This window comes from Erithacus rubecula (assembly GCF_903797595.1).
Source record: "Erithacus rubecula genome assembly, chromosome: 18".
Lineage (NCBI taxonomy): Eukaryota > Metazoa > Chordata > Aves > Passeriformes > Muscicapidae > Erithacus > Erithacus rubecula.
Genome location: NC_136670.1, coordinates 9,564,446 through 9,584,492, shown reverse-complemented (window position 1 = coordinate 9,584,492; position 20,047 = coordinate 9,564,446). Strand labels below are relative to the sequence as shown.

The following is a 20,047-nucleotide window of genomic DNA, read 5'->3' as shown; positions in this document are numbered from 1 at the left end:
CACAGAAGAATGAGTTTAATTTTTGTCTCTTGCCTCTCTCTGAAGTGATATTTTGATAGCCACCCCTCACATCCCTTTGCATTTACATTGAAAGGGAATTCTTACTATTTTCTCTACTTTTAGGGCCCTTTTGGTCTGCCAGGATTCCCAGGGCCTCCTGGACCACCTGGGCCTCCTGTAAGTTGAGACTTGCAAATAAATGTGAGAAAATTCCTGGGGGGAGTCTGGAATTTTCTTCTTGCTGCACTTTTTATTTGCTGCATGAGCATTCAGCAGGGCTTAAACACAGTGCCCTGAGGAGAGCAGGGACTTACTTTCCCCTGGCTGCTCTTGGATGATTTGATGATCTGTTTGTTATTTATGCTGTGTGAGGAGGAACCCAATGAACCCCACCTTTATGGCACACAGGGTGGGCTTGTTGTTCTCTCAAGGAAGTTTTTTGTGCTGGCTTGGGTCAGGATCTGTTCTTGTAGGGCCAGCAAGTGGGCTTTGCATCAAGTCCCTGCTTTGGGTTTGCTGTGGGGACAGTGGGACTGGGAGGTGTTTCCCAAAGACAGGAGGAAGGCACAGCTGCTCTCCTCCAATTGCTGCCTTCATCACCCTAAGCCCAGCTGGGCATCTCCAGGGGATGCTGCACCCCTGATGTGCCTGCTTTTGAGGGCTGGTGTAGCTCATAAAAATGTCTGTAAAAATTGTCCTAGAAATGGTGTTTTCTCCTGTTTTTAAAAGCCACCATTCCCTGAATTGCAGGGTCTTCCAGGTGCCCTTCCTGATGGTGGTGGGGACCTTCAGGTAGGTTTGTCTTTATTTAGTATGAAAATATGCTTTGGTTTAATCCCTGATGTGACTTTTGGTTGGCACAGCTGGGGCAGTGTCAGACCATTTGACGTGCACTGTTCAGACCTGCAGATGTGGGTTTAAACCACCTTTCCAGGATGTACAAAAGTGAGGTGGACTGAAATGCTTTTTCAAGGAGGCAGATGTGCACTGGAACAGATTTCCCAGAGAAGCTGTGGCTGTCCCATCCCTGGAAGTGTCCCAGGCCAGGCTGGATGCTTGGAGCAACTTGGGCTAGTGGAAAGTTCCCTCTCCATGGCAGGGGTGGAATGGGATGAGCTTTAAGGTCCCTTCCAACCCAACCAATCTGTGATTTTGTCTTTGATTTTTCCTTCCCAAAATGCACATTTTGCATTCTTCATGTGCTAACAACTGCAGCATTTGGTATAACAGCTTTTGATGCTTCCAGCCCTGTTTGCAGCAGGAAGGGCAGTGTGTGCACTGGCTATTTCCAGGGATGGTGGACACAGGCTTTGTTTAGGCTCCCTGCCTTAGGAGAAAGCCTTGATCCCTTTCTTTCAGGGGAACCAAAGGAGTGTTCAGTCCAGGAACTATGGAAGTGACATTTGCAGATTTCACAGCTGTTGTTGTGACAGCTTCTTTGGTTTTCTAATTGGTGTGCCCCAAAAAAAGCTCCAAGTCAGTTTAGGCTGCCTTATGGCACATCACATGGGAGTTCATAGAAAATGATGCTATTTCTGCATGTTTAATTTAAGGTACCCTGTGGAATATACTAGAAAATTAAATTTTTGCTACAGAGATGCTGCTTGTAGTTGTAATTAAAGAAAAAAAAAACAAACAACAAAACAAATTAAGAGCTGTTTGTAAAGTTTCAAGGGAATGTCCTTTTCCTCATGAAATTTCCATCATGTTCTGTTCCCAGTCAAGCTGCAGTCCCCACCTGGGGCTCTCCCACTGCAGATATCAGCTCATAGATATTGAGTTTTTATTGGTGTTCTTTAATTAACTCTGATGCCTGTTCTTGTTTCACTTAAGGAGTTGGCTAAAAGAAATCAATAGGGGTCAGTTAATGCAGAGGATTAAATATAGTCCTAATGATTTTAAGAAACTGACCCAACTTCACTGGGAAACTTGGGTTCTTCAGCATTTTGGACTGTGGACACTGTCAGCCTCCAGAAAGTCTCACAGTCCATGTTCAAAGTGGACCAGGCCATTCATAAATCACTATTTTGTGGGTTACCAGGACCTCTAGGAGCCCATTCCATAGGGAAATGTTGGTCAATCCATGATGCTGTGATTCCATTTGATTTAGTGAATTTAGAGCCAAAATCCACATGACTTTTCCACCTAATGGATGAAAAACCATCCTCCCTGGGTGTGCTGTGTGCCTGTTAAACCAATTTATTTCTGTTGCCTGCAGTGCCCAGCTCTGTGCCCACCAGGTCCTCCAGGCCCCCCAGGAATGCCAGGCTTCAAGGTAAGGAAACATCACCTGCAACACCAGGATTTGCCTCTCAAAATGAACACACTATGAACCCAAATTAAATTTGATATACAGTCTCCATATATGGGCTCCACACCTCCCAAACCAGCCATGCATTGCATTTATTCCTACAAATGAAATGTAACTCTAGGCATAAATTAAAACCCCTGCAAGCCCAGTGGGGCAGAGCTGATGGACAGGAACAAACAGGGGCAGCAGGTCAGGGCTGCCTCAAGAACCAGGTGCTGCCTTTCCAGGCCTGGGGCTGGAAAAACCTCCAAACTGCAAAACATAACTTACATAATTAATATAATGCAATTTAATTGTTGTTTTTATAGCCAGCGTAGCACCAGACAGATTTATGTTTAGTTGGGATCTGGTATGTAAATTTAAGGTTTCAATCCTCAGGAATTAAACATCTTCTCTATGTTTCCCCTCTATGGTTCACATCAAGTCTTTGCAGTTATGGATTCCAATAGTGAGACAAAGTAAAAAGTGACTCAAGTTCTTCTAGCAGGATTTAGAAGTTGGCAGTGAGTGGGAGAACTCCTGGGAAATGCTTCAGTTCCTCCTGAAGTGACCTTGCTCAGGTCTGTTTGGTCTCTGCACTGAGTCATAAATATCATTACAAATACAAAATGTTTAGGGCGTAACTGCTCAAAATTCATAGCTCATGGAATGGAAAACCCTGTGAAACTCTCCAATTATGATGCAAATGGTGCACAGGACCTTTGTTGTGGTGAGGAAAAACATCTGCCATGCCTTAAATTAGCCTGGGTCTCTCCCACAATAACAGGAAGGGAGCCAAGACACAAAGTGAATCAGAGCTGATGTGAAAGCTGTCAATGGGACATGGATTTCACTGGAAGCTTGATGATGCAGACATTAAAGATGACTTAAAAAGGGAGGTTAAAAATGCAGAATGGGGTTCTCAGGAGTGACTCATCCCCATTTTCTGGGGTGATGGGAACTGAGTTCTGGTCCCTGATCTGTATTTGAGAGTTGCATCCAGACCATGAGCTCAGTCCAGTGCAAGTCACTGTGGGAAAACAAATCTGGGCATTTCCTGGAACTCCATCAATTCTGCCACTGGTACCTGATAACCTTCCCCAGGAGGGATCTCCATTCACAGCACACCTACAGACTGTTTTCCCTGGAAGTCATTTGGGATGTGGGGGTTTAGATTTCACAGCTGTCTCACCAAATTTAATTTACTCTACTGGGATGTGAATAATCATAACTCTCATTTCTAGGGACACACTGGTCACAAAGGGGAGCCTGGGGAAGTAGGAAAACAAGGAGAAAAGGTAAACTTCAATTTAAAAGTAATGGGGGAGACTTTTCTCTTTAAAAACACCTTAAAAATAAATAAGTGATTTTTTTTCAAGGAGACAGGGAGGGGTGAGGCCGTTGGCTGAACAAGGAGCAGCAACTTTGGCTGAAGTGCATTGGGTTCCACTGCTCTCCCTGTAGCACCAAGAAAATTCATCTTTCCAAGGATCATGATGCCAAGATCAGTTTGAGTTAACAGCTGTCCTTTCTCCTGCAGGGATGTCAGCTCAGGAAAAGCCCTGCATTAACCACTTGGATAAATTCCTGACTGATCTGGATGTTCTTGCTTGTAGAAGTTGTCTATAACATAGAAGCAATTCTGGGAGGGAGAGCTGAGATGGGGATGTCCCTGGCTGTGTGTCTGCAGGTCCTGCTGTCCTTTCTCCTGTCTGATTGATTTTTCTCTCCCAGGGTAACCCTGGCCCTCCTGGCCCTCCAGGGATTCCAGGAGGTGTTGGCCTGCAGGTAACCCCACCCTTCCCATGGCTTCTCACTCTGGAGCTCAGTGCAGCCACCTTGGCTACACAAACAGGGATTGAGTTTGAAATTATTTGTTTTCTTATTTAGGGCCCAAGAGGACTGAGAGGCCTCCCTGGTCCAATGGGTCCAGCTGGTGACAGAGTAAGAAAAAATTTCTGATTTTTTTTCTTTTCCTCTCCACCACCAGTTTGTCTTGTGAGAGGTGCCAGTGGCACTTGTCCTTCCTGAACTCCACTGGGAAGTTGTAAAGGCATAAAGTGTGGGCTGTTCCCTGCAGCCCCTCCATGAGAACAACCTTCCCAAGTCAGGAGGATCCACACACCCAGGGGACTGGCAGGGTCAGACCCAGCCAGGCTGAATCATTCCAAACAAAGTGCAAGATTGACAGTGTTAGAGAATCTTAGAGAAAAAAATAAAATAGAGAGAAACATTTCACGAGCATTTCACTTTCTATTGTCTCTTTACAAGAAAAAGCCAAAGAATCACTGATGAACAAAGTTTTTCAGGATACAAAAAGGTTCCTCAGTGAGAACAGAGTCAATCTCCAGCTCATTGAGGCTTTGGGCTCAAATCCTTTGACCAGCAGCCCAGAGGCTGAATGGTTTTGAATTGGATGAAGTCATGATTTATTTAGGAGTAAGAGTGTTATCAAGATAGCAAGGCCATGGATGGTATCACTGCATCAGAGGTGCAAATAAAAACCCATTATTCAGGGTGGGAATTTTTGCATGTGTGTCCTACAAACCAGCAGGAGATACAGGGTGTCTGTCCAGGGCTTTTGTGTTTCCTCAGGTTGTGGTACAAGGTGGGGATTCTGTTACTGCATCCTCTGCCAAGCCCAGCATCACAGTGATGTCTGTTCTCTGCAGGGTGACATTGGATTCAGAGGCCCTCCTGGAATCCCAGGACCTCCAGGCAAAGCTGTATGTATCCCAATGTCTGTGGCCCTGCCTTCCACAGCCTGGTTTATTCCTCCTTCCTGAGCTCTGCCAGTGAACAGGATTTGTTCTGACCACATTATTCCCTTTGCCCTTTCCCTCCACTTAGATTAATGTAACTTTACCTGACCCAGACTTCATGCTGTCTCTCCCTTTGCCATGCCCCACACCAGAATAAGTTCACCAAGTTTCCATTGCTCTCTGTGCTTCACTGCCCTTCCTTGAGCACCAGCAACTGGAGAAGGGAATGTCCATTACTTTTGCAGGAAGAATCAGCCCTGTCGTGAGCCTGGCTGTTCCCAGGTGCCCACAGCTCTCAAGGATTTTTGCTCCAAGCAGGAATAGCTGTGTATTGAGGATGCAGTCCCCAGCCTTCTGCAGAGCTCCCTTCTGCAGCACCACCCTCCCTGGTCCTGCAATTATAGAAGATAATGAGAAGATAATATAGAATAATATAGATAATATAGATAATATAGAAGATAAATAAAATGAGGTGGTTCCTCACCAAATCTTTCATTACTCCCAGCAGGATCTAGACAGTAAATATTAAAGATTTTCTCCCACTCTGTTTCTGCTTAAAGAAATTGCTTCATTAAATGAAGGGGGAAATGGTCTCTGCCCTGAGGGATTGTTGGCAAAGTCCCTGCTGCAGGAAGTGTGTCAGGAATTAGAGTGTACCTGAGAAAGTACAGCCGAGCTCTGGGGGAGCTGTGTGTGCTCACACCTCTGCTGACACCAGCCAGCAGCACAAAAACTCCTCATTTCACCCTCCAAGCACATCTCTGGCACTGTGGGGTGGAGATGCTTAATGGCTTTTCCTCCTCTGTCACAGGGAGACCAAGGCAGCAAAGGACCTCAGGGATTCCGGGGGCCCAAAGGTGACACTGTAAGTGCAACCCCCCCTTGCTCCAGGCTGGGATGTGACAGTCCAAGCCTGTTCCACAGGTTTATTAAGGCTTGTGCCCCCCTCCTTGGCTTGAAAGGGATGCAGGCATCATCTCAAAAATGAGATGTTGAGCTCTTGCTAAAGGTGTCTGAGCAATGAATGTCCAAGTGCTGCTGCCTGGAGCACAGGGAGCAGATCTTACATCCCCATCCCTTGAAATGATCAAGAATTTTCCCAGGTGTTGCATCCAGCACTGGGCTGGTTTCCTGGTGTGTCCCAAAATAACCTCCATATTTCTGTGGGCAGAGAGGACCCAGCTGAAATGGAATGAAATGTTCCCTACAGAATCTGAGTATTGTCTTTGTTGACTGTTCTTCAGCTTTACACAGGTTAACACAGGATTTGTTGTTTTCTAGGGTAAGCCTGGGCCAAAAGGAAACCCAGGGGCTCGTGGACTCATAGGAGAACCTGTAAGTCAATTAAATAGGATGCAGATCTTGCTGTTGGTCTTGCTGCAGATGAGGAGATAAAACATGATAGGAAAGAAGCTGCTTCTTGCCCTCTTTGCTGTCAAGCTTCTGCTCTGAGGGTGTCTGTAAACCCAGCTGGACTAAGCCATAGTTGTACTGCTGTTAATGAAAACCTCCCAGTACTACTGGAGCTGGACTCATTGCCAAAAGATGTGAATGTATTTTGCAAACCACAGAGCCTCCTCCTGAGCTAACTGTGTGCTGTCCATGATTGCAGGGAATGCCTGGCAAGGATGGGCAGGATGGAGCTCCTGGACTCGATGGTGAGAAGGTTTGTAAAGTCCTGCCTAAACCCCAGGAAGGCTCCTGGGACTGTGCTGGGAGTGCTGCAAACCTCCTGATGCTCCTCAGGAACCTTGGCTGGAAAGATTTTCCTTCTGAAAAGTTTTCTAATGTTGTCACTAGTGAAGGAGAGTGAAATTCTCCTATTGGTGAGTCCCAAGGGAGTTCCCTGAAGAAGGAAGGTGCACACATGATGTGAGCTCAGCTGTGCCTGTGGATTCAGTGGTTCCTGCTGGCTGACTCCAGGCCCTCTGAGATGCCTTTTCAGAGCTGTTGACAGAGTTGATTTTAATAGCCTGGAGACAATGTGCTGTCAGGTACTGGTTGCCTGGTTCTTGAGCAGTGCTCCTGCAGGAATATTGAATGTTCTGCTAGGCAGGGCTGGGGGCTGCAGGAATCAGGGAAACACCTGGGAGCTCCTGTGCAGTGGGTGCTCACTCCTCTGAACACAGCAGCTCCTGGTCCTGTGCATACAGGGAGAGAGAAAAGTACAAATGCAGTTTGGGAATGTGTCCCCTGCCTGTGCCAGGCCATCCCCAGGATCCCTCTCAACCTCTCCCTCTCCACAGGGTGATGCAGCTCCCGTGGGTGCTCCTGGAGAGAAGGGGCCAAATGGACTGCCAGTGAGTATGGAGCAGGACTGCCACCCCTGGGGGTGCCAGCAGCTGTGTGCCTGCAGAGACCCTGCTGGGGCTGGGGAGGGACATCCTGGGCTGTCTCACAAGGAGCCAAGAGGAAATGCACTTTTCCCACCTTGCAGACAGGCAAGGACTGTGCCTTACAGGGTTGGAGAACACCTGGAGCAGCACCACACAGTAATTCCCTGGCTGTTGGCTTCTCTGACTCTTTAAATTCTAAACTTGAGAGGGATTTTCTGTTTCACATCCCACTGATCTGGGATATAATATCCTGAGCTCTGTCCCTGCTTTACTCCAGTGCTTATTGGCAAAATGTTTCATCTCTCCAGACTTCCAACTATTTAAAAGAGATAAGGTATTCCCAGAATATTTTGAACACCCCTGGAGAGAGGTTTTTGCTGTGCAAAATGTTGTTGCTGCTGTATTTGTATATTCCTGCTCTTTGCTCCCATGCCAAGGATTAGTGTTCATGGAGCAGCAAGAGAGACATTGAAGTCATGATTTGCACAGTGAAAGCTGCAGAAGTCTAAACCTCCATTGCTTCAAGCAAAGGTCACTCCTTGTGTGTCAAATCAGACCAGAATAACAAATTTAATAACTTCACTTCTTCTGACATTGCTTTAATATAATTTTTTCAGGGTCTGCCTGGAAGAGCAGGTTTTAAAGGCTCAAAGGGTGAACCAGTAAGTGAATCTCTCTAATGATGGGGTCTGGTAGGGAAAGTGGTCACAGCAAGAGTTTTTAGCTTTGGGGGATTGGGAGGACTTGCCCCAAAGTGATGGTTTCTGTATTTCTGCTGGGGCTGAAGAGCAGGAATTAGGTAAAATAACTGGGCTGGCACCTGGTTCAGTAGAGACACAGCAGATCCACAGGAGAGTCATCAGTGGATTAGTAAACCTCATCCTTTTGTCAAAGTCCCAGGAGGAGGCTTGATCTTTGGGAATCAAAAGGCTGAGCACCAGCAGGAGCAGGGTGATCTCATCTTGCCTTCTGCTGATTTTCTCTCACATCAGAGAAAAACTTCCATGGAGCTTTATATTGACACCTACCTGTGAGATTAAAGAAAACCTCAGGCAGACCAAAGCAGTTCAGCACAAAGCTGTGTCTCTTTTTTCCCCTGTCCCTCTCCTTTATGAATTTTTCCCTCTGCACCATTATTGCTGCTAATCCTCAGGGAGGAGAGCACACTGCAGGAAGGTGCTGCAGGAATCTCCTGATAGGAAGGTGGTGCAGGGGTGAATGTGATGGGATGTCCTGGTACCCCAGTCTCACACAGGACATGGGGACACTGCCCTGGGGCTGGGAGCCCTCCCTGGTGCCAGGAGAGATTGTGCAGCTCACCTGTTCCCTGGTGCTGTGAGTTTTGCCTTAAATCTGTGAAAGTTTAAAGCTGTTTTTATTTCCTGATCCAGGTTTTAACACCCTCCTCCTTTTGTTGCTTCAGGTAGGGCAGGAATGACTCCCTGCAGTGATGCTCTGTTTGCTTTGTGCTCTGCAGGGCAGCCCTGGAGAGATGGGAGAGGCAGGTCCCTCAGGAGAGCCAGGCATCCCTGTGAGTGTCCCACATTTCCTCTTAGCATGGGCTCTGCTGGTGGCTTTTAAACCAAACTGGGGAGCTGGAGCTGCTTCCTTGCACAAATAAAGCTTCCAGTGCTGCAGCACCTGCAATCCCATGGGACTGAGCCCTGCAGGCACTCACTGGTGTGGAGCTCCCCAGGGAGCACTGGGCTGGCTGGGCAGGGAGTGGGCACAGCTCTGGGCTGGCAGATGGGCCAGTGGGGCAGGAGCTTGGGAATGAGCAGCCTGGGATCCAGGAACATGTCCCAGAGGGTGGGAAGGGTGGGTTTGTGGCTCCTAAATATCACAGCTGACTTTGGTGTCCCTGGCAGGGTGATGTTGGCATTCCTGGTGAGAGAGGTCTGCCAGGACCCAGAGGAGCCACTGTAAGTACAGGATTTGTCTGGGGGTCACTCTGGCTACATTAAAAGGGCATTTTCTCTCTCAGTGGTGTCTCTGGGGAGCTTTGGCAGCAGAGAAATTGCTCCCCCAAGCTGGGTCAGATCCTGTTCTCACTGACAGCTCCCAGTAAATGCCAAGTGGTGCCTCCCATTTCACTGGGCACAGTCTGGCAGGAGGGACTGGGCAGTCAGCAAACCCCTCATTGCACAGCAGGGAGGAGGTTCTGCCCGTGCTGAAGTGAGGATTTAGTGAATCAGAGCTCTGAGAAGCTGCTGCAGTGGGTTTTGCCACCAGCACATGGCAAATCCTGAAAATCCTGAAATCCTCCCAGTCATGCATCCCTTTCCTTGGAGCAGGGGATTCCCTGCAAAACCTGAAGTCATACATGCAACAAAACTGGGAATGACTGCATGGCTCCCTGCTCTGTCCCTGCTCAAGAGCAGAGATGATAACAAATGATATCAGGAGGAAAAAACTCATTTTGATCCCACTGCTAAAATTGCTTTAGTATCTTTTTCATCTTTTCACTCCCCAGCTAGTGCTGCTGTTGGATCTGATCTTCTAGTGGTTTTGTTGGGGTTTTTTTCTTTTCTTTTCTTCCCCCCCCCCCCCCATCTTAATCTCATTTTGAAATCCAGGAGCCTACAGCAAGTCTAATATGATTTCTGGTACGTGCCACTTGGAAGAAATTGAACTGCATGATTTATTGTTTGTGAGCAGTTGCTGCCTAAACTTCCAAGGAGAGGGAATAGAGCTTTAGAAATAAACTGTATTAATAATGTTTGCTTTTATGTCTGCAATTTTTCATCAAAGTGGCTGGCCTCACAAAAGGTACCACATTATTACAGCCAAAAAGCAAAAGCAGTTGAGCTAATTGTGCTGGTGCAGGGTTTTGACAGGGGTGCAGTTGCAGCTGAATCCATGGTTATGTCTAATCTGAGCTTCTCATTTCTGATTTTTTTTTTATTAGAATCATAATTCGTAAGTTAAGACTGGGAAGTTCCAAGAGAGGTGCAGAATTTTTCCAGTGTTAAGCCTGTTTGGCTCAAAACAATTTGGATTTTTTAGGTCTAAGTACCAGGGGTTTGTCAAAACCTGTCAGGTCCCTCCAGCTCCCACCAGCAGCTCAGCAGAGTCATTTTTGATGCAATTTAACTCAACTTTCCTAAAGCTTTGTATTTATAACTTTCAAAATTTCTTACTGAATTACAAACAGAAAAAAAAAAAAATGTGGAAAGCAGCAACCCCAAAAACACCTGAGCAGTTGTTCAGCCCTTTGAGGATGATGCTGTTTTGTGTCAGGGGCCACTTTGAGGTTTGTTTGTGTCCCTGGATCTCCACCAGCAGGGATGGAGTGACAGGAGCCAAAGCTGCAGCCCTGCCTCGTGACAGAAGCTGACTGAAGGCATCTATTTCAAGAAGACAGTTTACAAAATCAGATTTAAATGCCTAAATTACTTAGGTGGCTTTTTTTTTTTCATCCAAGATCTTTATTGGATATGTGATTCTTCTCAGGAGAAAGCAATAGAGACTCCTAATGGTAATGTTCATGTTCTGTCTGGTGAGCTCTTAAAAGCCTCTGACAGCAAGAGCTGCTGCTTTCTGTGCATTGCTGGATCCAAGGATGCCCAGGCAAATGGAGGCAATTGCCATTTTTCATTTCCAAGGCCTGCAGCACATGTTTTTCAGTAGTTCCTTGCAATCAATTAAAAGCATAATATTGGCAGAGCAGATCCCTCTAATGGATGTTGTCTGTGCTCCATCCTGCTGCCACTTTTTGCTGTCCCTGATCCCTACTGCTCATGAGCATGGTATGTTCTTAAGCACTGATTATCCAAATAAGCCTTTCTGTTAATAACAGTGCAATTTCCAGAGCTCAGCAAACACCAAAGAGCACTTTGCAGTGCTTCAGCAGCAGAGCCATGGGGCCAGGCTCTGCCAGCTCAGTGGCACAGCTGGCTGGGCTGGCCCTGCATTCTCTCCTTGCCAAAGCTGGTCTCTCTCTGCAGGGACCCCTTGGCCTCCAAGGCCCCCCAGGAGCCCGTGGTGTCCGAGGTTTCCAGGTCAGTGTGGGGACAGGGGGGGGTTTGGACATGGTGCTCTGGCAGGTCAGTGCTCTCTGCAAACCTCTGGCTGATGGCAGTGGGGGAAAGGAAGAAATGTCTTTGCATTAGCCAGAACCAGTGGGACACTTCATTACCAGGGATGGCAGGAAGAGCACAGGGCCAGATAAGCTGCCTGCAGGGCAGATTCTATTCAGTGTTTGTTTGCAGGGGGGATTGTTGGGTTCTGAGCCTGTTCCCTGGCACAGGTGCCCAGGGAAGCTGTGGCTGCCCCATCCCATCCCCATCCCATCCAAGGCCAGCTTGGGTGGGCTCTGACCAGCCTGGTCTGATGGGAGCTGTCCCAGCCTGTGCCAGGGGCTGGAGCAAGCTGAGTTTGACTTTTAAAGTCTCTTCCAACCCAAATTGCTTTATGTTCTTTTGAGTTTGATCTTCATAAAGACACCTCAGTTTCTCCTTGATCTGCCTGTATTTCCTCAGTGAACTCCTCCTCCTTTTGCTGCACTGGGGTCTCCAGTATTTCTCTCTCCCTTCTTCAAGGGTGTGGGACCTCCACTCCCCACTGAGGGGAGCATCACTTGTGGGAGCACAGATATTGAAGGTTTATTAGTTTTAAGAGGTTTGTTAAGACCCAGGCCAAAGGTTGGAGCACCTTGGTGCCTGCCTGACCTTGGCTGTGGACCAGAGAGAAGCTGGACCACACAAGTGGTCCCCAGGCCCTGGGGGAAAAGGGAGAGAGACCATCCAAAAATAACCTTTCTGAGCATGTTCTGGAGACTGCTGACCTTCCAGGGTGCTGCAGGGTTTCTGGCACTGTAAGCTGCACCTTGTTCTGTTGCTCTCCCAACAGGGGCCCAAGGGTGCCAGTGGTGAGCCTGGCCTGCCTGGCCCGACTGGGATCCGTGGAGAGACAGGTGACAGGGTAAGGACAAGACACCTGGGACTAATTCCTCTTGGGGATGGGAGTTTAGAGGATAAGGGGGTCCCAAAACCTGGTGTGGTGGTGTGTGCTGTGTCCTGAGGCTGCCCAAGTCAGAGCTCAGGGCAGGGAGCATCCTGTTCCCTCTGTTCCTGGTTCCTCTTCCACTTCAGAAACTCCCACGATTTTCAGACAGGGTGAATTGTTTAAAAGCAGCTTCCAGCCCCTATCCTATATAGATATATATATTGTGAATATATATATATATTCACAATAGAGAGTATTTGGGATTTTCCCTTGTTCCTTACACTGATTCTACCAAAGCCTCACTCCCCAGGAGCACAAGGGAGATGATTCATGAATTTTTGTTACTCAGATGCTTGATTAGACTCTCTGGGGTTTTTTTAAATTACAGTTTTATCAGTGACTTTTCTTTCTGAACAGCAAAACACCTGGGCATCTCACCTCCCAATAAATGTCATTTTTCATTTAAATGAGTTCATCCTTATTTGAAAGAAGCCATCAGGGCAAAGTGAACAGCATTTGTTGGGAGCTTGGAGAAGAACAGGAGCCATGTGTTCACCAGCTCCCTCCTCCCCAGCTTTAGGGGGAAAGTTTTTTTGTAAAAAAAAAAAAAAGCTTTAAGTTGCTTTCTGTATAAGCCACTGCAGCAGCACCACAGGGGTTCCACAATGGCCCTTCTGTGCTGGCTCCAGGCAGGTTTAAAAAAGCCTCTTGGAGTGACTGTGAGCTGGAAGTGTGAAACAGGAGCCTTATTGTGGAGCTCTGGGGCTCCTGACTGCATTCAGGGCATTGCTGTGGTGAGAAATGTACATTGAGAGGGGAAGAGGCCCCTGCATGAAGAGCCCAGGGAGCTGCTCCAAGCAGAGGGAGGGAAAACGTTGTGCTTAAAGCAATAAAAAATAATCTAGGTTTTATTTCAGGCTCTGAAGTTCAGTGTAGTTACTCTGAGATGTGATTGTTGGTTGCTCAGAATGAGAGGAAACAGCTCAAGCTGCACCAGGGGAGGTTTAGATTAGATATTAGGAATTTTTTTTCACAGGAAGGGTTGTAAAGCATTGGAACAGCTGGAGTCACCATCCCTGGAAGGGCTCAGACAAGCAGGGATGTGGCCCTTGAGGACTGGGTTAGTGCTGAGCATGCTGGTGGTGATGGGTTCACCCTAAACCCCCAGACTGTGTTTTTATAACCTGAATAAAGAGCTTGTGCTCCTGGGGACACAAAGAACCCAGAGATCTGTGCTGGGCTTGCTTCCTGACATGGAAAAAGAGAACTGCACCCACAGGATCGATGCAATTACCCTGTCCCAGCTGCAGCCAACTCATCAAACTCTCCTGAAATCAATTGAGGCTTTTCTGTGAAAAAAGCAAAATCCCCTCATGCCTGAGCTAACTGAGTACTGACAGGCTTTTTCACAGTCCTTGCACTGACTGTGGTCAGGAATATAAACCAGCATTTCAGTAGATGTGTTTGCTGGCATGAAAAATACAAGTGGTTTAGTGCATTTGACTGTGAGATATAAAACAGTGTTGAGATAAAACACATCAGTGGGATAAGGGGAGGGGAAGGGTTTGGCTGTTGTTGCTGACTGAGACAGCAATAGACAAATATTTTTCCTAAAGATTTTTATTATGATGAAATTCCTGAGGATTCTGGATGCCAGCAGCCACCTGGGGCATTGCCTGTCTGGGCTCCCTGCTGGAGCTCTAAATGCTTGGCCAAAAGCATGAGTTTTGTTTTAGTGATCAGATGAAATGTGTGAAGACATGGAGCTGGCAGTCCTGAACTCTTTCTTCCTGCTGCTAGGAATTACCACTGCAGTGAATTGGAGTTTTGAATGGAAATCCTCTGGGCTAAGCCTGTCTTTAAGGGAATATTCCTTGCAGGATTTGGTCTTTGGGGACTGAACTGTGTTTATTGCCATAAACTTCATGGAGCCTTGAGACTGTGAAGTCAGAGTTATAAAATTTAGATGAAAATGTTCAGAAAGGAATATATTGTTTTTGCCATCAGCAAACTAAAATGGGTGTTACAAAGTTTTAGCCACTCTAGCATTTCTATGCTCCATTGTCTGTTTTTCTGAGTTAATTTTCTTTAATAGAAATTCCCCTTTTTTTTTAGCTTAGTGCTTGAATTGAGCAAAATAAAATGTCCTTGTTGTGTGTGTTTGTCCCCCTTGAAGATTCTGTTCTGCTGAGCCATCTCAACATCTAGTTAATAAAAAAGATCAGTTTGCAGATGCCAGATTGATGAGTGTGCTATAGAAATCCTGATTGAAGGGTAAAATGGCTGAATTTCAATGGAGATTCTGCAGTAGAGAAAAAAAAATCTGGGGTTCTCTTGAACTCCTTGTTGGCTCTGCTCTATGAAGCAGAAAAATCAATAAGGCTGCAAAGGTCTCTCTGTGAATGTCAGGTAGATAAAGATAGAAGGATTTTCTAAATTGCTTGGATTATTCCTGAGGTGATAATCAGTTCATCATCTAAGTGTATTTTATTCCTATGGCCATATTGTTCAATGAATCTTTAAATAAAGAGCAAATTCCAAATCCTAGGAAAACTGACAGTGTAATAAGGCCTTGAAAAAAACATCTAAAACATCTTGACTTTTTGCCCTTGTGGTACAAAAATATTCTTGTCTGTTTTATACCATGAGTAAATCCAATCTCCTCCTCACATCACAGGCTGAGAAATTGTCCCACAACACAAAGCAGGGACTGTGGAGAGTGTCACAGAGCTAGCAGGGGTGCTTAAATCCCTTCTTATTTCTAGGAAGTGTCAATGAGATTTGTACCCCCTTACTTGGCAGCTGGGAGACAGATTCTGACTCCTTGCTGAGTGAGTGTCTGACCACACCAGGAATTCACAGGGATGGAATTCACAGTTTGAGCTCATCTGCCTTCTTTCTCTTTTTTTTCAGGGTCCTCTTGGTGCTCCTGGTCCCAAGGGGAACCAGGTAAGTGATAACTTTCATGCTGAAGCAAATTTCAGGGACAGCCTTTGACAGCAGAAAGCTTTCTCTTCCACAAATGAAAATATTCTGCAGCAAAAACCAAAACCCTCTTTGGTCCCATTTTCCCTGCATTGGCACAGGTGCTGTCTGTTCTAATGGAGACTCAGGAAAATGCTGTGCTGCAAACACCAGGCCCTCCCTGTGTGTTTTGTAGCCACAAGGATCTGTGCAGGAGCCTCTCACATCAAATTCCTCCTGAGTTAAGTTTAGAAGTGCAGCTTTTCCTCAGCTTCATGTGCCTGATGAAGGATGTTTCACCCTAACCTTGAAGCTTGGCACACTAATGAACTAGTTTAATCTTGGATTTTTTGCTGCTCAATTTCCACACTTGGTTTAATCTCAGCAATGAGCTGTTGGGCCAGTTTTCATCAAATATATGGTTTTCATTAAAGCAGGGCTGTGTTCCTGCAGAAAGTCAGGCTTTCCTAGCAAGCCTTGCTGGTTTGCTTTACCAGTATCAGTGTGGTCTCTGTTTTGTTGCTAAGGGGAAAGACCAACCTGATCTCTGTTTGTCTTGGAATAACTTCCTGTGGAAAGCTGTGGAGTCCCCATAACAATGTTCATTTTCTGCTCTAATAATAGAGCTGTGTGATGAGGCAGCTCTGCCTTGGCAGGGCAGTGATTGCAGGGATTTGTGTCACCCCAGCCATGCTCAGATTGCTCAGGCTGCTGCTGGAGTGAGCAGCAAGGGGAGGATGCTCCCTGGCCTGGCTGGTGCAGTGAGTGTCACAGAGTGTCACAGAGCTTCAGCCATTCCTGTCCCCAGGAGAGGAGAGGGATGTTCCTCACCAAGACATCACTGCAGTTTGAGGGTGGCATGAAGCTGCTCTGCTCAGGAGGCCATGAACAGGGACACCCAACCTTTGGCTGTGGCTGCAAACCCTGTTTTCTGTGACAGAGCAGGGGGAGCTGAAATTTATGTTCCCTGGTGGAGGAACATGCCAGTGCCAGCCTGTGGATGTCATGGCCATGACATCCAACCCATCATGGCTCTCATCCATGTGAATTCAGCCTTTCATCCAGATCCAGCTTGTTGCAAAGGACACCCAGTCCTCCTGCCAGCTGCCTTGTGCCACATGTGCCCTCATCAACAGGGGAGCAGCTACAGTGGAGCTCAGCTTTGGGCAGAGAGAACTCCCTCTGCAGTGGCTGCTGAGAGCCCCCATCTCCCTCAGGGGGATCCTGGCTGTCAGCAGAAGGTGCTGTGTTAACTCTGGTCTCTCTCTCAGGGCTTTGCTGGAGCAGATGGCCTCCCAGGTGACAAAGGAGAGCTGGTAGGTGTCCTGAAATTCAGTACAGTTGACTCCTCAAATAACAGATGGGTCCAGAAAGCCATGGACCACTATGGTCAGTCAGAATAAATCACCTGAGATCTCCAACCCTGCTGTGGAAAGAAGGCAGCCCAAGCCTTGCACATGTCACAGCAGCTTGGGAGACTGGGCTTCAGATTTGCATTTTCTGAATTAATCACTGTTTCTTATTTCCCTTTTCTTTCTGACAGGGTCCCTTTGGACCCCCTGGCCAAAAAGGAGAGGTAAGTGTCAGACACTGGGGGCTCATGCCCCAAAGGATTTAAAAGTAAGTATGACCACTGCATCTTTATAACTATAGAATAAACTCTGCTCTGGTGTCACTCCCTAGAAACAAGCTTTCCTCACAATCATGCTATGAAATCTGTGAGAAAAATGGGGGGTTGTGGCATCCAAAAATATTGAAATTTGTTTGATATTTTCACTGTAACCAAGACTCTTCATGACCTGTATATGCAGAAACACCCTTAGGATGTAAAAAATGTATCTGATCATCCAGATCCCTTCAGGAAACCTGACAAAAGTCTTAACTAACCCCCAGGAGAAAAGAATGGATCATGATTTCCATTTTAAATGCTTTTGGGTTGTTTTTATTCTTCCCTGCAGCCAGGAAGAAGAGGAGAACTTGGTCCAAAAGGTGTGCAAGGACCCAATGGGACAACTGGAGCACCAGGGATCCCAGGACATCCAGGACCCATGGGTCACCAGGGGGAGAGGGGTGTCCCTGGCATCACAGGAAAACCTGGACCTCCTGTGAGTACCTGCTGCTTCTGCAGCACTCAGGGAGCCTGTGGAGTGAATAAATGGATCATGGGGTTTGGATGCTATCCAAAAAAATAAACTCCTGCATTTCAGCAGGCAAAAATAAGGCCAAATAAACCTCAGATTAAATATCTGGCCCTACATTAAAATTTGTCTGCCATTCATACAGCAGAGTTCTGAGGGGAAGCTGTCACCTTTTGAAGAGGGGAAAGAACCCCCTGCTCTTCATGCAGGACCCTGGAAATGTGTTTGTGTGCTGCAGCTTCTGCCAGGGCTGGTTATTGATAAAGAGGTTTGTACAAGGACAAATCAAATTCTTCTGTTAACTGCAGGGCAAAGAGGCCAGTGAACAACATATCAGAGAGCTCTGTGGGGAAATGATAAATGGTGAGTATTGCTGAGAGAAAGCTGACTTTACCTGATGGGTAGATCCTGAACATAAAGTGGTTTCTGAGATTTGTTAATTTTCTGTCTTCATATAAAAAAAAACCAAAACAAGCCCAAAACATTGATCTTTAGTGTAAAGAAATTATTCAGGAGGTCACCTTGGTGTTCTAAAATTAGTATTTTTAAATGATTCATCATGCAATGGTCAAAATGCACTGAAAGCAGCTTTGGCACAAGTGGAGACCTCCTGCCCTAACCTGTGCCATTCTGAGCTTCACCTCTCCTCAGTGCACCTCATTTCCTTGGAGCAGGTCCTCAGGGAGTGTCCTTTCTTCAAAGTGACTTTTGCATTTGGAGGTTGCATTCCCTGTTTGGGATGAGGTTAACCTCTGAAAGTTTGCTTCAGGAAGCTTGTTTTAATTGCCTTTAGTAAGAATACTTGACATCCTTTAAAGTGGTTTTAGAAACAGGAATAATCGACTCTGTAGATATATAATTAAAATCTATGTTTGCAGAGATGTAAATACCCCAGAATCTCCAGGTGAGCTGGGAGGACAGGTGCAGTGTTTCCTCTGCTCTGCCCAGAGGCAGAGTGCAGTGCTGCAGAGGCAGTGTGTGTTTTTCAGAGCACATGGCACAGCTGGCTGCCAGGGTGCAGTGCTGCAGAGCAGTGTGTGTTTTTCAGAGCACATGGCACAGCTGGCTGCCAGGGTGCAGTGCTGCAGAGCAGTGTGTGTTTTTCAGAGCACGTTGCACAGCTGGCTGCCAGGGTGCAGTGCTGCAGAGCAGTGTGTGTTTTTCAGAGCACGTTGCACAGCTGGCTGCCAGGGTGCAGTGCTGCAGAGGCAGTGTGTGTTTTTCAGAGCACATGGCACGGCTGGCTGCCAGGTTGCAGTGCTGCAGAGCAGTGTGTGTTTTTCAGAGCACATGGCACAGCTGGCTGCCAGGGTGCAGTGCTGCAGAGGCAGTGTGTGTTTTTCAGAGCACGTTGCACAGCTGGCTGCCAGGGTGCAGTGCTGCAGTGTGTGTTTTTCAGAGCACATGGCACAGCTAGCTGCCAGGGTGCAGTGCTGCAGTGTGTGTTTTTCAGAGCACATGGCACGGCTGGCTGCCAGGTTGCAGTGCTGCAGAGGCAGTGTGTGTTTTTCAGAGCACATGGCACAGCTGGCTGCCAGGGTGCAGTGCTGCAGAGGCAGTGTGTGTTTTTCAGAGCACGTTGCACAGCTGGCTGCCAGGGTGCAGTGCTGCAGTGTGTGTTTTTCAGAGCACATGGCACAGCTGGCTGCCAGGGTGCAGTGCTGCAGTGTATGTTTTTCAGATCACATGGCACAGCTGGCTGCCAGGGTGCATTGCTGCAGAGCAGTGTGTGTTTTTCAGAGCACATGGCACAGCTGGCTGCCAGGGTGCAGTGCTGCAGAGCAGTGTGTGTTTTTCAGAGCACATGGCACGGCTGGCTGCCAGGGTGCAGTGCTGCAGTGTGTGTTTTTCAGAGCACATGGCACAGCTGGCTGCCAGGGTGCAGTGCTGCAGTGTGTGTTTTTCAGAGCACATGGCACGGCTGGCTGCCAGGGTGCAGTGCTGCAGAGCAGTGTGTGTTTTTCAGAGCACATGGCACAGCTGGCTGCCAGGGTGCAGTGCTGCAGTGTGTGTTTTTCAGAGCACATGGCACGGCTGGCTGCCAGGGTGCAGTGCTGCAGTGTGTGTTTTTCAGAGCACGTCGCTCGGCTGGCTGCCAGCCTGAGGAAGCCGCTGGCGCCGGGGCCCCGGGGCCGGCCGGGCGCCGCGGGGCCGCCGGGGCCGCCCGGAGCCGCCGGCAGCGCGGGGCACGCGGGGCCGCGGGGCCCGCCTGGCTACAGGGGCCCGCCGGGAGAGCTGGGGGACCCCGGACCCAGAGGCAAGTGCACACCCAAACTATTGGCTTCTCTTTCATACCCATTGAAATTGGGAATTTGTGCTGCATTCGGACTGCTGCAACACGCAGAGCAGTTGTAGCTTCTCTTGTTCTCTCCCCTCCAACTCACTGTGGAAATTGTGTTTGTGATTAAAGGCGACACTGGTGAAAAGGGAGATAAAGGACCTGTTGGCCAAGGTATCGATGGGCCTGATGGTGACCAGGGACTGCAGGGTAAGTGTGGGGAAATAATTTAATCTCCATCACTGAGGTGAAGGCTGAGGAGGGACAGCTCTGCCTGTTGATGGCCATAGATTATCATCAATAACTGAAAGGTGTGTCACAACTCTGAGGAT

At 47.5% G+C, this 20,047-nt stretch overlaps 1 protein-coding gene across 1 annotated transcript in view; it reads left to right on the top strand.

Annotated features, from left to right (window-relative positions):
* The window catches only part of COL9A3 (collagen type IX alpha 3 chain), a gene marked incomplete at its 5' end in the record, with an annotated part of 32,959 nt that overhangs the window by 11,341 nt on the left and 1,571 nt on the right, over positions 1 to 20,047 (top strand). Inside the window, 23 exons of the mRNA XM_079321515.1 lie at positions 124 to 177; positions 751 to 792; positions 2,219 to 2,275; positions 3,535 to 3,588; positions 4,025 to 4,078; positions 4,181 to 4,234; positions 4,963 to 5,016; positions 5,864 to 5,917; positions 6,334 to 6,387; positions 6,665 to 6,718; positions 7,299 to 7,352; positions 8,006 to 8,050; positions 8,866 to 8,919; positions 9,257 to 9,310; positions 11,336 to 11,389; positions 12,240 to 12,311; positions 15,249 to 15,284; positions 16,571 to 16,615; positions 16,843 to 16,875; positions 17,258 to 17,404; positions 17,746 to 17,800; positions 19,512 to 19,694; positions 19,848 to 19,925. Of these exons, the coding sequence (XP_079177641.1) occupies positions 124 to 177; positions 751 to 792; positions 2,219 to 2,275; positions 3,535 to 3,588; positions 4,025 to 4,078; positions 4,181 to 4,234; positions 4,963 to 5,016; positions 5,864 to 5,917; positions 6,334 to 6,387; positions 6,665 to 6,718; positions 7,299 to 7,352; positions 8,006 to 8,050; positions 8,866 to 8,919; positions 9,257 to 9,310; positions 11,336 to 11,389; positions 12,240 to 12,311; positions 15,249 to 15,284; positions 16,571 to 16,615; positions 16,843 to 16,875; positions 17,258 to 17,404; positions 17,746 to 17,800; positions 19,512 to 19,694; positions 19,848 to 19,925 (1,441 nt within the window). The remainder of the gene's footprint in view (positions 1 to 123; positions 178 to 750; positions 793 to 2,218; positions 2,276 to 3,534; positions 3,589 to 4,024; positions 4,079 to 4,180; positions 4,235 to 4,962; positions 5,017 to 5,863; positions 5,918 to 6,333; positions 6,388 to 6,664; positions 6,719 to 7,298; positions 7,353 to 8,005; positions 8,051 to 8,865; positions 8,920 to 9,256; positions 9,311 to 11,335; positions 11,390 to 12,239; positions 12,312 to 15,248; positions 15,285 to 16,570; positions 16,616 to 16,842; positions 16,876 to 17,257; positions 17,405 to 17,745; positions 17,801 to 19,511; positions 19,695 to 19,847; positions 19,926 to 20,047) is intronic.